This window comes from Benincasa hispida, chromosome 11 (assembly GCF_009727055.1).
Source record: "Benincasa hispida cultivar B227 chromosome 11, ASM972705v1, whole genome shotgun sequence".
Taxonomy (NCBI): Eukaryota; Viridiplantae; Streptophyta; class Magnoliopsida; order Cucurbitales; family Cucurbitaceae; genus Benincasa; species Benincasa hispida.
In genome coordinates this window covers 5,861,306-5,884,846 of record NC_052359.1, presented here as the reverse complement: position 1 = coordinate 5,884,846, position 23,541 = coordinate 5,861,306, and the positions used below count along the sequence as shown (strand labels likewise).

Genomic DNA, 23,541 nt, shown 5'->3' with positions numbered 1-23,541 from the left:
GCCAGCCAAAATCTCCTTTTTTGCATGAAATCTCCTTCACTCATCTCCTGCTTGAGGGGATAAGACTTCAATTGCAGAAATCTCCTTTGTCCACCTTCTACTAGAATTTTTTGTGATCCTCTCTTTTGCCACCTAAATCACTTAAATACTTTAACATATTTCTTCTACTTAAATTGTTTAAGACTTATGCTCGTATACCATTGGCATCCTCCCTTGAAGTTTTCCATCAATTAGCCTTACCCTTTATCCTTAGCGCATAGCAACTCAACTTTCCTTCATCAAAGTCCCACTTAGCCAACGCATGAGTTGGCCAACACCAACGCATAGGGTGACCGCTCACCCTTGACGCATGCTTGCTAGGTATGCTTGCTCGGCCTACTAAGCATGGACACATGGTGCTGACCATCGACGCATGATGTTGTTGCCTAGGCACTTGCACGTTTGGCCGCATAGGCACTCTCGGCCGCGTGGGCATGTCTCGCCACATGGGCGTGCCTCGCAACATGGGTGTGCGCTTGGAATAGCACATCGACGCATGTTGCTTGGCAGACTCGGCAGCGCTTCGACGTATAGGATGGCTTGCCCGCTTGCCTGTTCGACGCATAGGCAGGGCGCTCAGCATATACCATCGATGCATGGGCTATGCGCTCGGCATACACCATCGACGCATGGGCTGCGTGCTTGACGCACGACCTGTGCGCTTGTCCTCAATGCATGGCCTATGCGCCTAGCAGTCTCACTCGACGCATGCTTCCTGCCCGTGTCCGCATGGCTCATGTATGCCTTTGCATTGGTTGTATGCAACCCTTAGCCTTTTTTCAAGTTTTCTTGCTTTCCATCCTCCATGCCTTCTTGCGTCCAACATGTTTTAAGACTTTCATAGCCGTTTTAGATTTTTAGTCACCTTTTTGGATAATTTTTTATGTTTTCTTTCCTTTGCTCCAATATCCTTACTTAGGATTTTTCTTCTCTATTTAACCTCCCACTTTAGATTTAGTGTTAGGGTCTTACAGTCATCGCCATTTTTCTCTCTGAAATCGGCTCTTCCACCAACAGTGGCAAACATCTTCGACTTCGATTCTGTCTTCATCCATTGCTTCGTCGGGCATGGCTCCCTCCCTTCTACCAAATATTCACCACCAGCTTCGATTTGGCTCATTCTCCATTGGCTTGATTGCTCGTTCGAAGCCACTAGTATCACTCGAGTTCCATGTTCTTCAATCTCAACTCCTCTAATAAGATAGGCTCCATCATAGACCTCAACCCCAGTAATGGTGCTGGCATGAATAGATCACTGTCTTTGAATCTATCATTGCAACTATAATTTCTTCCACTCTTCTACTTTAAATGTGATTGGTTTGTCTTCACTTTTTACTCTATTACTTTAAGGAAGCCATCGGCACAAAGAAAGAGATGGGGAGGGCGTGTAATGCTGATAGGTTAAAATAACTTAAGTTTTTTTTTTCATGTTTTTTACAAAAAATAACGCATATAATATATATATATATATATATTATATATATATATAATATAAACAAACAAATAAAAAAATTGACAAAAAATTGGTTTAGTTTATATATTGAAAAAAATAACAATATGATTTTATGATTAAAAACAGGGGAGATATTTTAGGGGAAAAAAAAACCTATGATAAAAGAAACATACAAAAGGAAAAAATTAGTTACATTGTGAGTTAGATGAGTATATATATATAATATGTATAATTTTTTTAAAAAATAAAAATAAAAAATATTCGACAAAGAATTGGTTTAGTTTTTGATATTGAAGAAAAAGGACAATATGATTTTTTTGATTTAAAATAAGGGAGATATTTTAGAAGACAAAAATCTATGATAAAAGAAATGTGCAAAGGAAAAAGGTAAATGTGTGGATATAAAAACTTATAGAGGTATGATTGGATCTTTACTTTATTTAACCGCTAGTAGACCCGATATTATGTTTAGTGTATGTCTTTGTACTAGATTTCAAATCTTGTCCTAAGAAATCACATTTACATGCCGTTAAAAGAATTTTTAAATATTTGCTTGGTACTATTGATTTAGGCTTATGGTATCCTAGAAATGTTGAATTTAATTTGGTAGGATATTCAAATTGTGATTTTCGGGTAGTTTACTTGACCGTAAGAGTACTAGTGGACTTGTCAATTTCTTGGTAGTTCCTTAGTTTTTTGGTTTAGTAAAAAGCAAAATTCGGTTGCCTTATCCACTACCGAAGCGAATATATCGCAGTTGCTAGTTGTTGTGCTCAAATTCTTTGGATGAAACAAATCCTTTGTGATTTTGGGATTAAAGTTTGATAATGTGCCTATATTTTGTGATAATACTAGTGCTATTAATTTGACTAAAAATCCTATACATCATTCTAGGACTAAGCATATTGATATTAGGCATCACTTTATTAGAGAGCATTGTGCAAAATGATAATATTACTCTTGAATTTGTAGGTTCTAATAATCACTTAGCGGATATTTTCACCAAGCCTTTGAATGAAGAAAACTTTTGCAAAAATAGGCTTGAGCTCGGTATTATTCATTGTGATGCTTCTTGATTTTATAATTTTACTTGTTAAAATCTTTTAGAAGGCATTTGATAAGAGGAGATATGGAAAGATGTGTTAATTTCTTAGGGGAAGTTGTGCTAAATTTATGTTCATGTTTTTAAGGGAAACATTATGTAATTCTAAATTTTTCTTAATTATTCTTTTTGATGATTCCAAAGGGGGAGAATTTTAAGAAAAAATATGCTATAAATTTGTTATGATTTTGATTGTATTAATTAGGGTGAGAATTATTTTTTTGAGTGAATTTCAAGAATGATCTTATGGTGATATGTTGAATTTTATTATGTGCTACATATAGTTTACATGTATTTCAAGCTATTTTTCTTGAATGGTTTGTCATCAGGGAGATTGTTGGCTTTTTAGCCCTTAATTCTCAAATTAATTAATTTTAATTAATTAATTAATCAATATTTTTGATGATGACAAACTCTATTTTTTAATTACTGAAAATCTTAGTGTTTTAATATATCCATAGCGTAGAGCTCGGAAACAACGATTCCAACAACCTCTTGAATCACTCAAATCGGAGCTAAAATGAAGACTATATGATCGAAACAAGTCTATAGAGAAAATACTGTGGTGGATAATGTAGCATAACCAGACCATTTGCATGTAGACATGTGGTAACATATTGGTTTGAATGGTGGATCATTAAGAATTAACATATGATGGACTTTTGATTTTTGGATTGATTTAAAAATAAAAAATTGAAATAAAAAAGAAATGAATTTAAAAAGAAAATGAATTAAAAGAAAAATAAGTCTAATATTATTTTATGTTAGTGTCTAACGGCTAGTTTTTTACACATGGTATATTTTTTTAAAAAATTTTTGGATTGACTTTAAAAAGAACGAATTTAAAAAGAAAATGAATTTAATATTATATTTTGTTTGTATCTAACGACTAGTTTAGTTTAAAATCTCCACCATTGATTTTTCTTTTCCAAAATCCAATGGTCCAAATTAATTGTGGTTTCTAAAAATTTTCCATCTCTATATAACCATCTCCTCTCAAATTTTTAAACAACACAAATTTTACATTTCATAATTCTTCAAAACTCAAAAGTTCCATTATTGCTCTCTCTAAGTTCCAAATTTTTTTCATCTTATTTTTGAGAGAGTTTACTGTATTGTGAGGATAAAATTTGTTGAGTGCTTAAACTTGTAAATCCATTCTAGTGAGAGTTGTATTGTGTTCTTCAAAAATTCCAACATTTGTAACGGTTTGATCCTAAACCGTGGAAAGGATCGGGTTTGCTCTTGAACCTGTAAAAAGAGCGATGTGTAATGGTTGGGCTCTAATCCGTGGAAAGAGTCGGAAAGATTTTATTCAAATTCCCAAGAGGCGCTTGGGAGTAGAGTAGGTCGAGTTTGACCAAACCACTATAAAAGTTACGGTGTCTTCTTCTCTAACTCTTTCCTTTTTATTTTTTACAATTAATTTAAGCAATTTATTGTATGTTTTAGTTTGTTCTTATTTATTTGCTAAAATTTGATAGAATTAAATTATCACATTTTTGTCATCTTATTTGTTGCATAAATTGAATTTTTCTTATTATTTATAAAAAGTGTATTAATTAGTTTAATTGGGTTCATTTAGAAAAAAAAAAGTTTAATTAAATCCTATTCACCCCCCTCTATAAAAAAAAAAGTGTATTTATAAAAAAAAAGTTTAATTGGGTTCATTTAGAAAAAAAAAAGTAGATGATGAACTCGATGAGCTACTACCTCTCCTTGACGTAGGTTTAAGGCGCCAACATAGGCCTTTTACGTGACCGAATCGTCTACCCAAAACTGTCTCACAAATTTCATCCCCTATTAATGGTTAGGAACCTTTTGAAGTGGGGTTCGATTGTAATTTTAACATTTGATTCTGCACATATTATTTAAGTTGTGTAAGTACGAGTGACTGGACTTACAAATTAAAAACAAAATGAAAATAAAACAAATTGATTACATGTGCATCCTCAACTGCTTGATTCACAAATTTACGACTTTTAGAGTGTGTTTCTTTAAATAAGTCAACGTATCCTACTTCTCGACCTTGTTTTTCCTGCAACTCAGATTGAATTTGCAAGAACGACTTCGACCCACCTACGTGGTCGAATGGTAATTTCTCACTTTTTTTTCTACTGGTCTCTAAAATAACCTATATTCAAATAAAAAAAATTAAAAAGATACTCCATAATAGTAAATGAAGTAAATGATAGTATCTAACTAGACATCCCTAATTATTATAACCTGAAATTCTTCACTTGAAAAATGGTCACACAAAAAATGCCAATCTTCTAATCTATTCTTAAAGCCAACTAGGTGGGTTGGCACGTGTTTGCTCAGGGTTGTTACAACTCTTGTAATATTTGTGCAAATCTACTATGGATTCTTTGAATGAGTTTTGTAGTTGCTCATATTCGTGAACAAAAGTTCCATGATTCATTCATTACATATACTTCTACTATAGATCCCTTAGGGCGTGCCTTGTTCCGTACAGATTGTTTTATTGTTCGTAAAGTTTTTTCAATGGGATACATCCAATTGTAACTAACCAAACCTTGTGGACCTATAGATCAGAGGCTCCAACGATATGAGATTAATTTATTAAACTCATCAACCAAATTAATCAATATTCATTAACTGTTTGGTCCACTCCACTAAAGACCCACAGTTGTACTATTCTTACAGTAGATATATTTCTGTATCCACCAATAACAGCAAGTTAGTATTTCACGAGTCTTTGTAACACCAATTAGGTAAAATTACCATTTTACCCTTGGGTTACCTCTGTATCATTAATTAATAGTTCCCCTCTGATGAACAACCTTTTTATGGTCCAACCATTAAACAAAAACCCTCTCGGACCAGTGAGAGAGTAAGGCCCTTTGTTAAAGTCCCGGAGACATTATTTAAGAAAACACTCATCTACTTACCTTAAAGTCGGGAAGGAGTGAACTCCATCTTGTAATATTATGTTCCCAGCTCCCACCCCGTCTTGTCCCTAAAATGGTAGACTTATTGAGTTGGTGAATTGGCCACTCTCATGCATACAAATCAAAGGACAATCCCTCGTGAACAGAAGTTTATAATACACTCAGAATTAAGACTAAGTTGTTTAGGTCATCCTACTAAAATTGAAACCTAACTAGTTAATGGTGTTACATCTAGTGGTTACTATTTCGCAATCTGGTCTTATACAAACTCATTGAATAGGATACATCTACTCGCATATCACCTACATGGTGCGATGGATCATTGCATTTGTATCAACTACAAAGTGGGAAGTATCCATAGTATCACCAGCATAAGGTACCCAACTTTCTCCCTATACTATAGACCCTTTAGGTTGTATCTTGAACACTGATCCCTGTATGTCTCTGTTGGGTTTTATGTCCTAAAACTTGTGGTATGTAAACAATGGAGCTTATTCTAAAAATTCAATAAAGGTGTTATGGAATAGATCTATTACTTGAATAGAAACCCAATAAACCTAAATGTCCCTTGACTATTGGATGAGTACTTGAACTTTATGTGGAGACATAAAGGTAGATCAGGTTCGAGTAAAAAGTCAAAATGATCTATAGTACGTGGATAAGATTGGGTACCTTATTCAGGTAATACTATTGGATACGACCTGCTCTGTAGTTATTAGAGGAAGTTGTAAAGTGCTACAAACGAAGTGATCCTAATTCGTTCATGTTGGAAATGAGGAGTGGGGGTATCCTTGTGCAAAAGAGTTTATACAAGATAGGACCACGAAATGAGTCACTCTTACTTTATACGCTGTTTACTGTTTAAGATTGACTATTTCAAAGTGATGACCTGGTAACTTGACCTTAATCCTGAGCTAACTATGAACTCCTGTTTATTTGGGATTGCCCTTAGATTTGCATAGGTGAGGGTTGGCTCAACAGCGCCAACTCAATATGACTGCCATTTCAGGGGTAAGACTGGATAGATAACTGGGGACATAGGGTGCAAGAGTGAATTCACTCCTACCCACTTTAGGGATAGTAGAGAGGTTGTTCCCTTAAGTGCTGATTCTAGAGCTTGAACAAGGGATCCCGCCCTCTCATTTGGTATGAGAGGGACTCTGTTTTATGATTGGATCATAAAACAATTGTTCATTAGGGGATCAATGGGGACTTAAGGAACAAAAGGTAATTTCGAGGGTAAAATAGAGATTTGACCTAGGCGTTATTATGAACAACCTGTGAAGGGTTAACTTATTAATCATGGTTATATCAAGTGGACATACTATATCTATAGTGAAGGGAGTTCAACTATGGGTTTTAGTGGAGTGACCCATTAGTTAACGAATGGGGGTTAGATCGGGCTAATGAATTTAGCCGATTAATCTAGGATCATTGGAGCCCATGATCTGTAGGTCCATGAGGTCCCCCTACTAGCTCGGAAATGGAATAGTTCTAAAGTAGCGTGATAAGTTAATTTGAAACATTCAAATTAGAATAAAATGAAATTGGAGAAAATATATTTAAATATGATTTAAATATATGAAGATGAATTTGTGTAAAAATTAATTTAATATTGGATCTTAAATTAATTAGAATTATTTAAATTGTTTAAATAATTATTTATCAATTTTACTAGAAAATTAATTTATGAAATTAACTTGTAAAATTAATAAATTTTGATTTTAGAAGTAAAATTGATTTTAAAATTAATTTTTGGATTTTTGAAAATTGAAAAATCACACAAACTTGAAAAAAATAGGTTTTTCAAGTCATCTTCAAAGTTACTCATAAGGAACCCACCACCTCTTCTTTGATTTACTTCAAGAATGAGCTGCATCCCATGCAGTACATCTTTTTGCATGATAGTCTGCAATATATCGAAGAGATTGGAGTTAAGAAAGGGATGATGAACCGATTGAATCTTTGCCTGTAAAAATTCGGATGAAGAAGGTGTTCTTCAATGGGTTGGTTCAGTGAGCTTTCTCCATATTCCCTTTGATTCTAGCATATTTTGAGTCCCACAACTCAATCTAAAGCACCAAGAAGATAGTAGGAAAGATCTTGTGGTGGTCTACATAAGGATTTAGAGGATTTTGCAGCTGGAAATGGAGATTTTGTTGGTTTGGCCAAGGTATGTTCATAAAACCTATTATACTCTGATTTTAGCATGTTTCTTTTCAACCAAAATTAATGAATTAGAATGCTTATGGATCTTTTTTCTTCCGCTGCGTTCTGGTGTCGATCCAACAGTCTCCACATACTATTCAGGACTCATAAGACAGACTAGGATATTAGTTTATTGGATTTAAGGTTATTGAGACAAAATAGAATACAACACAATCAATAAAATTTATTGAAATAACATCGATAACTCTTTATTGATGATGGTAAATTATTTTGATTTACTATTTACGAGTTTTACGGCATAAAACCCAACAAACTCCCATTTGAACTAAAACAGTCCGCGGGATGTACATAATATCACTATCCAAAACAATGGGAGTGGTAAATAAATACAATATACCAGGGCATCCATATACCCATTACACATCTCCCACTTGCCCTAGATTATACAATATATATGTCTCATAGACCTAGATTCTTTAGATGACTCTTAAATACTTTAGTCGATATTGCCTTTGTAAATGGATTGACAATTTTTATTGGATAGACAAGTCCATGTTTGGAACCACTTCCAAATCACTTAGGAACTTCCTGAGCCAAACTACTTCCTTTGCCGCTTCATAAGTAGCTACATACTCAGCCTCCATAGTGGAATCTGCAATGCATCCTTGCTTGATGTTGCATTATACTATAGCTACCCGTTCAAGGTAAACACTGATCTTGACGTGAATTTCCTAAAATTCTTGTCAGTTTTGAAATCAGAGTCAGTGTATCCCGTAAGGATCAAATCATTAAACCCAAACACCAGCTTGTAGTCCCTCGTTCTCCTAAGATACTTGAGGATATTCTTAATCGCAGTCCAGTGGTCTAACCCTGAATTGAACTGGTACCTACTGACTATTCTCACTATATAACAAATGTCTGGCTTAGTCAGAGCATAACATACGTTAAGCTACCCACAGTTGAGATAGGGAATATGTCTCATATCTTCAACTTCTTGAGGTGTCTTAGGACACTATTCTGTAGACAAGTGAACCCCATGCCTGAAAGGTAATAAATCCTTCTTAGAGTTCTACATCGAATATTGAGTCAACATTTTGTCCATATAAGTTGTTTGAGACAAAGTCAGCATTCTGTTCTTATGATCCCTAATAATTTAGATCTCAAATACGTACTACGCCTCTCTCAATCTTTCATTTGGAATTGGGCTGCCATCCAATTTTTAGTATTGGTGAGGTACCTTACATCATTCCCAATGAGTAAGATATTGTCCACATAAAGTACTAAGAAAGCTACTTTACCATTGATGATTCTCTTGTAGGCACAAGGTTCATGAATGTTTTGATCAAAACCAAAATATTTGATCACGATATCAAATCTAATATTCCAAGATCTGGATGTCTGCTTCAACCCATAAATGGACCGATTCAACTTGAAAACTTTTTTCTCCTGATATTGGGCTACAAACCCTTAGGGCTGAGACATAAAGATGCTCTCTTCAAGATTTCCATTCAGAAAGGCAGTCTTGATATCCGTTTGTCATATCTCATAGTCATAATATAAGGCTATGGATAAGAGAATTCTTATATACTTAAGCATAGAAATAGGGAAAAAAAGTTTCGTCATAGTCAACCTCTTCCCTCTCGATATAACCCTTTGCTAAAAGTTTAGGTCTGTACCTTCCCAACAACATCTCTCTTTCTTTTATAGATCCATTTACACCATACAGGTTTAACCCTTTTAGTTAGATCTATAAGTTCTCATACTGAATTGAAGTAAATAGACTCCATTTTGAGGTTCATGACTTTGACCCATTGATCCTTGTCTGTGTCATTCATTGCCTGTTTATAGGACAGTGGATCCTCAACGCTATCATCTGGCATGAAAACTTAAGTTTCAGTTAAACCCAAGTAACGGTCAGGTTGTGATATAACCCTCCCACTGCATCGAGGCACTCTCAACAATTAAGAAGAACGAGACTGACTTGAAGTGTTGACTTTTTCATTAACTCTTGATTAAGGACCAGCTGCATCAACAACCCATGTTAATTCTTCAGTAGCTTCATTTTATACTAATTAGCTCAATGGTTTATGATCTCTCATGTGATCTTCCTCCAAGAATGTAGCGTTTGTTGATACAAACAACTTGTTTTCTTGAGGGTCGTAGAATAGACCACATCTTATTTCCTTAGGGTAACCAACAAATTGGCATAACCTTGAATGAGGTTCCAACTTCTTAACCTTGAACGAGGTTCCAACTTCTTAGGATTTGTCATTAACACATGTGCAAGAGAACCCCATATTCTAAAGTAACATAAACTAGGTTTATGCCCCCTTTATAACTCAAAAGGAATTTCAGAAACACTTTTCGAGGGAACATTATTCAAGATATGAACTGCAGTCTTTACTACATACCCCAAAAACGTGCTAAGCAATTGAGCATATCTCATCATAAAATGAACCATGTTTAACAAAGTTCTATTTCTCCTTTCTGATACACCACTATGCGGAGGTGTACCAGGTGCTGAAAGTTGGGATTGAATTTCATGTTCTATCATATAGTCCTAGAATTCTAAATCGATGTACTTTCCATCCCGATCAGATTGAAGTGTTTTAATTGTTTTACCTAACAGGTTTTCAACTCCAGCCTTATACTCTTTGAACTTTTCAAAGGCTTCAAACTTATGTCCCATTAGGTATAAGTAACCATACCTCAAATAATCATCTATGAAAGAGATGAAGTATTCGTACCCTCATCGAGCTTGTATATTCATTGGACCATAAAGATCAGAATGTATGAGCTTTAATGACTCTTTGGCTCTATAACATTTTCCACTATAAGGTCTTTTAGTCATTTTTCCTTCAAAACAGGATTCACATGGAGGTAATGAATCATCTTCTAACTCGATTAGAAGTCCATTATTTACCAGTCTCCCAATCCTATCGAGATTTATGTGGACTAATCTTAAATGCCAAAGATACGTATTATTGTTACTTAGAGAAATTCTTTGCCTTTTGGTTTGAGTATTCGTAGTTTTAAACATCTAATGATTTAAAAGTGCTTTCGATCTAGTTGGTCTTAACACATATAAGTTGTCTTCTAGTTTAAGTGAACAAATTGTGACACCATTTTTCATAATAAACGTTTCATTGAATGAAAAAGAAAAAGAATATGATTGATTAATTAAACAAGAAATAGACATAAGGTTCCTCTTAATTTTGGGAACTATATAAAAATTTTCCAAAATTAAGTATCTATTTCTAAAAAATAACTTAGCAGCTCCCACTGCATGAGCTGAAATGGCATCTCTTGTTCCAACCTTGAGCGTCTTTTCACACTTCTCGAGCTGCTGGAAGGAACTAATTTTCTGTAAAAACATGATTAGCGGCTCCCGAATCAAGTATCCAGAATTATGGTCATTTTTCACTAAACAAGTTTCTAAGACCAGTAAATCATATTTACCTTCCTTCTCTTTCTTCTTCTCGGCTTACTTGGGACAATTGTGTTGCCAGTGACCATCCATATTGCAGTGGAAGCATTTGCCCTTGTCGGCCACCTTGGCCTTGTCCTTGTCTTTCCTAGCAAGGGAGCCTTCCCCTTCCCTGCTTTCCTTTTCTAGATCGTCTTAGAACTAGAAGATAAGGGAACAAACTTAGTTCCAGAGGAACCTTTCTAAAACTTCTTGGAATGAGTAACATTTGCCTCTCCTTCTACCGGTCCCTTATTTTTCATAAGAGATTGATAAGTTTGTAACTCATTTAGGAGGGTAGTTATGGTGTACTCTATTTTATTCATATTTGCATTGCTACGAAATTGAAGGAAACTCTTCAGAAGACCATGCTGTTTGTTTCAGCTACATTGAAGTGGATCGTTAGGTTGAGAACGTGTTCTCTCATTGATTAGCCTTCCTTCATGTGCACATTATAAACGTATTTGAGGGTCTCATGCTGGATCTGAAAGAACGATTGTCCAAACATCTCCTAGAGGGACCATGATTTGACATGCAGTGACCATAACCTCATATTTCTTGGTAAGAACGTCGACAGACTTGCCAAGATATAAACTTGAGTCTTGTCATTGGCCTTCGTCCAGCAGTCATAAGCACACTTTAATACTTGGGATGCATTACAAGTGGGGATTGGAGAACATTAACTGTAGATAATTGTTAGGTCTTTAAAGAATGTATATTTCCTATATTAATTCCCCCAAAATTGTGTTGATTATTTGCTTTAAATGCTAATTTTGTAGGTAAAAGGGTCCTTGAGGCATTTAAGAGTCATTACGATAAAATTGTGCCAAAAGGATCCAAAATAACCAAGAAAATCAACAAATTGAAGAGAATCGAGTAAACACCAAAATGCCATCGAGTACCATCAAATTCCATCGAGTATTTAGTAGAATACTATAGAGTACAATTGAGTAAAGTTGTTGAGTAACCAAGCATCAAGTTAAGGCCATAAAGCATCGAGTAAGGTTGTCAAAGTCATCGAGTAATTACTAAAAGGGCCATCGAGTCATCAAGCATCAAATATTAACCATTGAGCATCGAGGACCGAGTATGAAATAGAAAAATCACTTTTAAACTACAGAAAACTTGATGCGTTCGTTTTTCCTTTTCGGATTTTGACGCGATTCATCCCGCGCGCACGCCTCACACAACCAAGCATCAACGATGCATCTCAACACTCCTACAACTATAAATAGATTTCTTTCATTTTTGCTAAGAGGAGGAAGCACAATTTCTAGCTGAAATTTCTCTCTCTATCAATTAGTCTCTACGATAATTTTGTTTCCTACCTAGGTTAGATTTTAATTTCTTTTTTATTTTTAATCAATAACTTGTAATTCTTCTTGAATTTGTCTATAGATTTATGAAGCAATTCAATCTTGTTTCTATTTAAAGATTTCTTGTAAATTCTTTTGAGTTTGCTACTTTTCTTTATCATTTGCAATCTGAATTTGAGCATTCTTGAAGCATGTTGAATGATCTATAACTTGAGCATGTTTAGCCCAAATGCTTGGTTTTGTCACATTTACTCATGATTGAATACGTTGCTGTTAATGTGTTCGATAGAATGTCTAGCCAAGATCTCCAAGAAGCAACAGTGATTGTGTGTTGAATTATGTGTGTTGAATGGCTATCCTAGGACGCACTAAGTACTAGATTTAGAGAAAATTAGGTTAATTGAAAGTTATCTTAACAATTAATCGACGCAATTGAATCCTAGAACTTAATGTGCGTGTTTCCTCTTCTATATAACCGCTAAGGAACCCATTCGAGATAGAAGCATGTAGATAAATTAGGGTTAGAGCTATCCTACCTTGATCGTTGATTATAACGCTTTCTTGACTAGGTTATGCTAGTTGTCCACCTTTGTAGAGACTAGTTTAATCTAGATTAAGTAAATAGTTGCGTGCTTAATCGAATTGTGAATTAAATTTATAGAATTCAATGATGAGAATTGCAATGAATGTCTAACTTGAATTAGAAGCAAGATTTTTCTAAACTTGATTACAACTATCCTTTATCTTTTGATTTTTAGCATGTTTCTTGTTTTAATCAAAAACCCCCATTTTATAGCTTTCATAGTTAAGCTTGGTCAAAGAAAAGATTAAATAACATTTCCCTACGGATCGACCTCTTGCTTCCACTTTAACTACGAGTTAGTTAGGTCATGGTTCGAGCTTTATAAATATTGTTTGTTTCAGGTTAGATAGATCATCTATAACTAGAATCGTATTTAAGTTAGATTTCCATGTTGCATAGTTTTCACCAGTTAGTTTTTCGTTCTTAAGCAAGGAAATGATTGTGGAAGACATGCTGAAACGAATAACGAACAATCGACCATTTTAGTTATATTTTTCTTAACCCATTACAAAAAATAAAATTGTTGAAAAATAACCTAAGAAACCCTATCCATTACTGGAGTTTGCATTGTTCTGAATCCTATAGTCAGGTCCTTCAAAGGGATGGTCGCTTCAGGACAACACGCAGGCGAACCATAGGAATCTCACGGTGCAACCTAATGGAGGAGACCGTAGGATATGTTGAGATGTGTCCTTCTCCTACTTACTATGAATACTTTCCCTATTCACCTTGGTATTGACCCATGCAAACATTTTTCGAAGGAAGGTTGCACCTAGGGTAACACAAAGTCGAGCATGGATCTCATGGTGTGAACTTTCAGGGACATGAGAGCTAAAATTTGATATATCCCATATACCAAATTTCTCCCACTAAAGTACTCTATTATTTTAGGGTTTTATCATACTTAGTTAAATTCCGACAAATTAATCTATCTAAGTCTTTCTTAATTTACTCAATATAACATCTATATTGAATTTTTAACAATACTTCATTTAATTTATTAAACTCTTTAATAAAATCAATCATCTGTTGCATGCTTATAAAATATTTGCCCAATTCACCTTCCATGTCAGTTCCCAAGTGAAGGTGTTACGTTTCCGTCAGCTTAAATACCCCCACCTAGATAGAACGTTCCTTAGACAAAGGTCCCTTATGGGCACTTATTTTATAAATTTAATCTTTTAATGGAAATCATTTTAATCCTGTTAAAACAAAGTAAAAGATTAACATATTTCTAATCTCATTAGAAATACTTCCAACATAAGTCTAGGAGAATTAATTTTAAACCATTTAAAAATAATTTGAACTTATGTTTGCATGCAACTCTTGGTTATAGATTTTAATCTATCTCATTAAACATATAACACTTATATTTTAATGTCATATTAAAACCTATAATTTGCATCTAATGACGTTGATCAAATATAACGATTATATTTATCTAAGTAGTGATATGCTCAATGCAAGGTTCATTTTCATTAGAAAAATATAACATTTATATTTTTCATCCATGAAAATTAAACAAACATATTCATCATTTCACCATACATTATAATAAGTATAACTGTATATGATGCATGAACATGCTTAATTAATTACACATCAAAATAATATAACACTTATATTATGATTATGGGCATGCTAGTAAATTCATGTTATTATAAGTAATATAACATTTATATTAAATATGATGCATGAACGTGTTTATCCTAAGGTGGGATTTTGAATCTATATGACATACATTATGTAATATAAATTCAAACATTAATTTAAACATACATCCAATGCATAATAAATAAAAATAAATAGCAAAAATTGGACCAAATTTTGGCACCCTAAAAAATTAATTAAATGAATATAACTAATTTATATTAATTAAATAAATAATAATAAATAAAATTACACAAAAAAAAAAAGAAAATTTGTTGCAAACACCGGAGAGGAGGCTTGAACTCACGACCATCAAACTCCTCGTGCGCGCTTGTGAAGATTGAAGCTTGAGGGGTACCATTGCAGCGCTAGGGATGTTATCCATCTCGCCTGGTCCTCTAGCGTTGCAACGTTTCGATAACAACGTTGTGATGTTGCGGTCCAGAAAGCTCCTTTTTGCTGCGTTTTGCTTCGAACTTATGGCAATGGGGAAATCTTATCTTTTATTAGAGAATGTTTATGTAGTTCTTGATTCAAACAAGAGCTTGATTTTTGTAAAGTGCTTATTAGAACACTCGTACACTTTGAGTTTTAATGTGAATAAAGTGTTTATTTACAAAAATGGTGTTGAGATTTGTTCTGCAAAGTTAGATAGTAACCTTTATGTGCTAAGTGAAAGGAACCAAATCCCGAGGGGAAGCGTGAGGATGCCTTGCATTCAGTTTTTCCATTTTAAAGAAACAAAAATAGCAAGTTAAAACAAAATGGAATAGGATAAACATTATGCTAAGTATGCATTATAAAGGAGAAGCAAAAGGAAAGAACGATTTTGTTAGGCCTTGAAAAAAACCATGATTTCTATGTTAATTCCCTCAATTCTACTTCAATTCTTTGCTTAAAATGTATATTTCATAGGTAAAATCCAATCCCGACATCAATAGAGTCATCATAAAGAATTTGGAGCTAAATCGAGCCAAAATAAGCCAAAAGAATCACTTAAGAAGAAGATCAAAGTCAAATTACCAGTCTACCCTTCAGCCAAAGCAAATCAACACATTTCAGCAATACTTGGAGCGTCGCAACGCTCCCAAAACAATATAGGTCAATGCTGCCTCAATGCTAAAAGATAGAAAGCACCATTTTGCAGCAAAACAGGGCAGCATCGCAACGCTCTGAAGAATGATGGAAAAATAAAAAGTGTGTGCATGGCGCCTGTGCAAGCCAACGTCAGCCTCCAAATTTGTAGGTTCGCAACGCTGCGACCCTCTTCAGTACAAAAGCTTCAGTTTCAGACTTCAACAAGGGGAGAATTTCATAATTTTTAGAGAGAAAATTCGATTCGCACGAAATTAGAGAGCTTTTCTCTATATTTTTTTAGGGAGATTCTGTCAATTTTGTTCAATTTTTGTACATTTTAATCCTGAATTCAATAGATTGCTTGAAGATTTTTCCAAATCATAAGTGGGTAATTTCTTTCTTGGGGATTATGTTTGATTAATCAATTCTTGAGGCTTTTCTTTAATTTTCTTCTTACAATTTGTTGTTCTTGAATGTTCTTACTGAAATTTGAATAAAATCTTTTAAAAATTGAATTGACAACTCAACTTTTATAGATTTTTGCATGCAAAATTACATAGCTCTAAGCAAATTTGTAATTAGGTTGCAAGAACTAGTAATCTTGAATGAGATTTTGGACTTTTTCCTAATTCCTTGAAAAAAAATTTCTAGTTTAGGACATTCAAATTAATCAATCTTGATTTTAATCTTCTTAATTTTAAGAATGTCATAGTTAAGAAAATCTAAGAAATTAATGCATTAAAGGATTGATTGTGAAATTTATTTAGGAAGCAATTAAGAATTAAATTAGAGCTAATTGGTTAATTGGCGAATTAGGGCATTGAGGCCTAGCCTTAATGAACTATGGAACAAATAAATTGAATGAATTCATTTAAATCAATGATGGAATTAGGTTAATCAACATAAAATCCCCAAGATTCTTTTTCCATTGAATTTATTGCGTAATTTCTTTCATATTCTCTCTCATTTCTCTCATTACTAAAATTTTCCTATCAATTACAAAACCCCCCCCCTTCCGGCGGCCCAATTGTTATATTTTCGAATTCAAAGTTCATTTTTGGTCAATTTATAAAGGTTCCCTTGGGATCGACCTCTTACTCCACTATTACTACGTAGTAGTTTTAGTTGTAGCTTGAGTCTTATAAATTTCATTTGTTTGGGTTAGATAGAACTAACGACACCTATTTTTAGCACTGAAAAAATTGGCGTCGTTGTCGGGTAACCATGCAATTGACCTTTTAGAATTTTGAATTTCTTTTAAGAATAATAATAATAATAACAATAACAACAACAACAACAACAACAATAATAAGGAGAAGAAGAAGAAATATAAACTCAAAAATAGTATGTGTCATTTTATTTCCTTTTATACATGACCCACTCCTCTCGGTGTCTTCTTTGTGATTTTGTTGTAGATATAAACCTTGAGGAAAGGAGATTACGAAGGGAAAGAGAAAAAAGAGAACAAGAAGAACTTGAAGAGTTGAACTAACATCAAGAAGAAGAACAACCTTAACCATACAACATAGGCGAAACAAGGGAACAAACCTTGCGAGAACTAGCGGAGCCAAACTATAATCAACAACCTTTGTGCATCGTGTATCTAGAGACGACTGTCCCATTTGAGCTCAAACCGGGGCTTGTTCATCTCCTACCTACTTTCAGAGGGCAACCCGACGAAGACCCATACAAACAGATGAAAGAGTTTCATCTAGTATGTGATGGAATGCGCTCGCATGGGGTAACTCAAGAACAACTTAATCTTAGGGCCTTTCATTTTTCTTTGAAGGATGTGGTCAAATATTAGTTGTACTACTTGCGGCGGGATCCATCACTTCTTGGAGTGGTTTGAAGAAGAAATTTTTAGAAAAACTCTTTCCAGTATCTAAAGCTCATAACATAAGAAAAGAAATATATGAAATTAAGCAAAGTGTTGGAGAATCTTTGTATGAATACTGGGAAAGATACCAACAGTTGTGTGCTTCTTTTTCACATCACCAAATATCTTAACAGTATCTAATTCAATATTTTTACTCAGGTTTACTTCCATCGAAGAGGAGCAACATTGGTGTGGTTATCGGAGAAGCTTTAGTAGACAAAACACCAACAGAAGAAGGCCAACTCATATCAACCATGGCGGAGAACTCTCAAAATTTTGGGACAAGGACTGTTGATCACATTGTTTCTCAATCTAGTGAAGTAAGTGAGCTAAAGACACAAATATCTAATCTAGCTTTTCCTTTTTTACTCAGGTTGCCCAAGGAGGCCTTCCTCAAGTCGAAGCATGCGGAGTGTGTGGATTAGCCGGACATACATCTGAGGCTTGTCCGTAAGCCTAAATCAATGCCATTGGAGGATTTCAGAGGAAGTACGACCCCTACAAGCAAACTTATAACCAATGGTGGTGAGATCATCCCAATTTCAAATGGGGATCTCAAGGGCAATACGATAACCAGAACCAATCTTCTTCAAGCTTCTTAGGTATGTCTCTCGAGGATGTAGTGAAATCCCTTGCTAACCACTCCCTAAAATTTCAACAGGAACTCCACAATTTTCAAAAGAACAATATCCAATTTCAACAAGAAACAAAACAACTTCAGTAAGACACCAAATCCTTTCGACAAGAGACTAGACAGGGCTTCTCAAACTTGAGCACACAAATAATGCAACTTACAATTGTGGTAAGTAAACTTGAGAGTAAAACAGCAAGCTCCTTGCTCAATCGAAACATGCAAATGTAAGGGCAATCACTCTCAGAAGTGGTAAGAAATTTTCTTCCTCTTTTTAAGGTGTTAACCCAGTTTAATCACCTCCAAGAAGCCAGAAAAGGTAAATGAGCATGAAAACAAGGAAAATGAATTTGAGTAATTTTCCATCTTTCCAGAGGTATGTAAAGTTTCCATCTTTCCAGAGGTATGTAAAGTTTCCATCTTTCCAGAGGTATGTAACTATTCTCCCTTAAGGGTAGAACCGTATATACCTAAAGCCCCTTTTCCCAGTAGACTAGTTAAGCCTAAATGAGAGGACGCCAATTTAGAACTAATTGAAATGTTTAAGAAAGTACAAACCAATATCCATTTACTGAATGCTATACAACAAATTCCTAGATATGCAAATTTCTTAAAAGGTTTGTGTACAAAGAAAAGAAAAGGAAAAGAGGAGGAGAGAGTCACTATGAGTAAAAATTTGTTTGCTTTATTGAAAAAAGACATGCCTCAAAAGTGTAAAGACCCTGGAATGTTTACTTTACCTTGCAAGATAGGAAAAAGGATTATTACTCATGTTATGCTAGATCTAGTTGCTTCAATAAATGTCATGCCTTTTCATGTTTATGAAGACCTAAAACTGAATGGCCTACAAAAAACAAATGTTTGCATACAACTAGCCGATAGGTTTAATATTCCACCCTAGGCATAGTAGATATTTTGTTAAGAGTTGGTGAATTAATCTTTTCAGTTGATTTTTATATTTTGAAAATGGATAAACCATACTCTACTTCTTCTAATATTTTACTTGGTAGACCCTTCATGAAAACAACAAAAACTAGAATTGATGTAGATAAAGGTTCTTTATCAGTAGAATTTGATGGAGAGGTAAAGTCTTTCAACATTTATGATGCCATGAAATTTTCAGAGGAGTATTTGTCTCTTTGCTCCATAGATACATGTGATATGTTTGATGAATTGTTCTTTTCTATTGATGAAAATTTGGATCGTTTGGTTACCCCCTCCATTGATCTTGATGATGATGACTCTTCAATTGACTCTTTGTTTACTTCTAATGATTTTGATTTGAATGATAATTCTTCTAATAATGATGTTGTTGAATCTTAGGTACAAGGGATCGAGCTTAAAGCTCTCTCTTCACACCTCAAATATATTTTCCTAGAGAAGAGAAAGCCTTTCTAGTGATCATATCTAGAGAACTCACGTCTTCTCAAGAATGCTCACTAGTAGAAACATTGAAGAACTACAAGGGACTTTGGATGATATCAAGAGGATAAGCTCTTCCTTTTTCATGCACATAATTGTTCTAGAGGACAGAGCCAAGGCAACAGTTCAACCTGAAAGAAGACTAAATCCAACCATGAAAGAAATTGCTCACAAGGAAATCCTCAAGCTCCTTGAAGCCAAAATAATATACCCAGTCCCAGATAGCGCAAGGGTAAGTCTGATACATGTGGTATCGAAAAAAACCGGAGTGACCATTGTAAAAAAATGAAAAAGGTGAGATGATTCCAATGAGAGTACAAAACGATTGGAGAATTTGTATAGATTTCAGAAAACTCAAAGAGGTAACAAAAAAAGATCACTTTCCTATACTTTTCAAAAAACTCAAACGATTGGAGATAGGGGTGGTAATTAAACCGCAAAATCCGAACCATTTCTAAAAATCGAATCGAACAGAACCGAATACTCAGTGAAACCGAAAAATGCGGTTCGATCCAGTTTGAAGAAATTTTGAAACCGAATTAAATCAGTTCGATTCGGTTTCAATTTTGAAAACTGAATTTGAAACCGAACCAAACCGTTTTTAACTAATATATATATATATTTATTTATATATTTAAAAAAAGAGTAAAATCGAATTTAAAACCGAACCATTTTTAATTTAAAGAACAAAACTGAATCGAACCGAACCGTTTTTTAATTGAAAAAAACATAACATAGATTTTTTAAAAATGCCAAAACCAAATTTGAAACCGAACCGAACCACATATATGCGGTTCTGTTCGGTTCCACATATTAAAAAATTCATTTCAGTTCGGTTTGACCACTGAATCGAACCAAATCGAATCAAACCATTTCCACCCTTAGTTGGAGATGATTCCAATAGGAGTCCTGTAAATAGAGTATTTCCATTAAAGAAGGTTTGTTGGAAGCTACAAGGTTCATTAAGCACTCTAATTCATTAATTTTGGTAGAAACTAAAGCATACTCTTACAGAAACAAGTGGGTTTAAGTCATACCTTTGTAGAACTACTTCAAAGCTTAATTCTAGCTACAAATTTCTCCCAATCTTATTGTAGACCACCTCAAGGTCTTCCATACTATTCTCTTGGAGCTCTAGATTGAGTTGTGGGACTCAAAATAAGCTTGAATGAAGGGAACTTGGAGAAGAACTCACAACAATAACCCACTTGAAGAACACCTTCTTCACCACGAATTTTTCAGCCAAAATTCTACTGATTGCATGCCTCAAATTTGCACCAATCTTCTCAATATATTGTAGACTATCATGCAAAGAAGATGGTTACATGAGATGCAGCTCATGTTTGAAGTTATTGAAACCAAAGAAATGAGTTTGTGTGAGCTACTTTCAAGATGAATGGAAAAATCCAACGAATCCAATTTGTGGTTTTTTAACTTTTCAATTTTTCAATTGATTTCAAAAATCAATTTGTTTTATAAAATTGAAAATATAATTAATTTTACAAAATACATTTTTCTAATAAAATTAATAAATAATTATTTAAACAATTCTAATTAATTTAATATCAAATATTAAATTAATTTTACACAAATCTACCTTCATATATTTAAATCATATTTGAATATTAATTCTCCAATTATGTTTAATTCTTAAAATTAAACGTGTAATTATATCTCATATAATTACTAATTCCTTTAATTCTAATTTGAACGTTTCAAATTAACTTATCACGCTTTACTCTAAAGCTAATCATATTACGAGCTATTAGGGGACCTCGCGGACCTATAGAACATGGGCTCCACCGATCCGAGATTAATTGGCTAAACTCATTACATCAAATTTACCTCCATTTGTTAACTAATGGGCCACTCCACTAAAACCCATAGTTGAACTCCCCTCACTATAGATATATTATGTCCACTCGATATAACCATGATTAGTAAGTTAACCCTTCACAGATTGTTTGTAATAACGGTTGGGTCAAATGTCTGTTTTGCCCATGAGATTACCTTCTTATTTATTAAGTCCCACTAAATCTCTAATGAACAATTGATTTTGTGATCCAATCAAATAACTGAGTCCCTCTCGAGCCAATGAGAGGTTGGGGCCCCTTGTTCAAGATCCGAAGTCAGCATTTAAGGGAACAACCTCTTTACTATTCCTAACAGTGGGTAAGAGTGAATTCCTTCTAGCACCCTATGTCCCCAGCTATCTATTTGATCTTACCCCTAAAATGGAAGTTTATTGAGCCGGTGCTATTGAGCCAACCCTCACCTATGCAAATATGAGGATAATCTCGAATTAAATTAGGAGTTCATAGTTAGCTTAGGATTAAAGTCAAGTTACCTAGATCATCGCTTTGAAATGGTCAGTCTTAAACAGTAAACAACGTTTTAAAGTAAGAGTGACTGGTTTCGTGGTCCAATCTTGTATAAACCCTTTTGCACAGGGACGCCCCCACTCCTCATGTCATAACATGTACGAATTAGCATCACATCATTTGTAGCACTTTACAACTCTTTGTAATAACTACAGAGTAGGCCACATCCAATAGTGTTACCAGAATAAGGCACCCAATCTTATTCATATACTATAGATCATTTTGACAATTTACTCGAACCTGATCCACTTTTATTTCTCCACATAAAGTTCAAGTATTCAAGTAATAGTCAAGGGACTTTTTAGGTTTATTGGATTTCTCATAAGCAATACATATATTTAATAACAATTTATTGAATTTTTAGAATAAGTTTTATTGTTTACAAACCACGAGTTTTAGGACATAAAACCTAACAAGGTTAACTTTTTAGGAATAAGATTGATTAAGGATTGAATTGGGAAACGAATAGTAAAGAAGATTATACTTTTTGGACAAAAAAAATTGATGAAGGATTTATAGTCATTTACCTTGTTGGATTTTATGTTCTAAAACTCGTAGTTTGTAATATCATATTCTTGTTCAATAAAGCAGTTATTGAAAATCTTTAGTAAATTTAAATTCTATATTCATGAATCCAATAAACTAAAGTTACGAAGCTATTAAGTTTAAATTTGAACTTTATGTAGTGACATAAATGTGGATCAAGTTCAAATATATATAGTCAAAATGGTCTATAGTATATGAATAAGGTTGGGTGCCTTATTCTGGGGACACTATGGATGTAGCCCATTTTGTAGTTAGTACAAACAATGTGATCCTAAACCGTTCATGTGGAGACATGAAAATGGGGGCATCCTATGTAAAGAGTTTACATAAGACTGAACCATGAAATAGTCACTTTTACGTTCTAAATGCCGTTTAATGTATAAAACTGAGTATTTCGTTAATTGATGGCCTAGGTAACTTAATCTTAATCCTGAGCTAACTATGAACTCCTGTTCACTCGGAATTATCCTTAGATCTGCATAGGTGAGGGCAGTTCATTATCACTGACCCAATAAGCCTCCCATTTCAATGGTAAGATCAAGTGAATAGCTAGGAACATAGGGTGCATGATGGAATTCACTCCTACCCGTTATAGAGATAGTAGATAGGTTGTTCCCTTTAGTACTGAATCCAGGTCTTGAACAAGGGGCCCCACCCTCTCATTGGCCCGAGAGGGGTTCTGTTTATAGGTAGGACCTTAAACGAATTGTTCATTAGAGAATCAGTGGAACTTAAGGAATAAGATGTAGTCTTGGGGGTAAAACGGTTTTTATGACCCAGCCGAGATTACGAACAACTTGTGAAGGATTAGCTTACTAATCATGGTTGTATCAAATGGACACAAATATATCTATAGTGAGGGGAGTGCAACTACAGGACTATAGTGGAATGACCCGTTAGTTAACGAATGTTGAT

The 23,541-nt window shown here is 34.2% G+C and overlaps 1 protein-coding gene across 1 annotated transcript in view; it reads left to right on the top strand.

Moving 5' to 3' along the window:
* Positions 1-3,578: 3,578 nt before the first annotated feature.
* LOC120090268 (replication protein A 70 kDa DNA-binding subunit C-like) overlaps positions 3,579-23,541 on the top strand; it is a gene marked incomplete at its 5' end in the record, with an annotated part of 21,962 nt that continues 1,999 nt past the window's right edge. Inside the window, 2 exons of the mRNA XM_039047835.1 lie at positions 3,579-3,587; positions 7,870-7,873. Of these exons, the coding sequence (XP_038903763.1) occupies positions 3,579-3,587; positions 7,870-7,873 (13 nt within the window). The remainder of the gene's footprint in view (positions 3,588-7,869; positions 7,874-23,541) is intronic.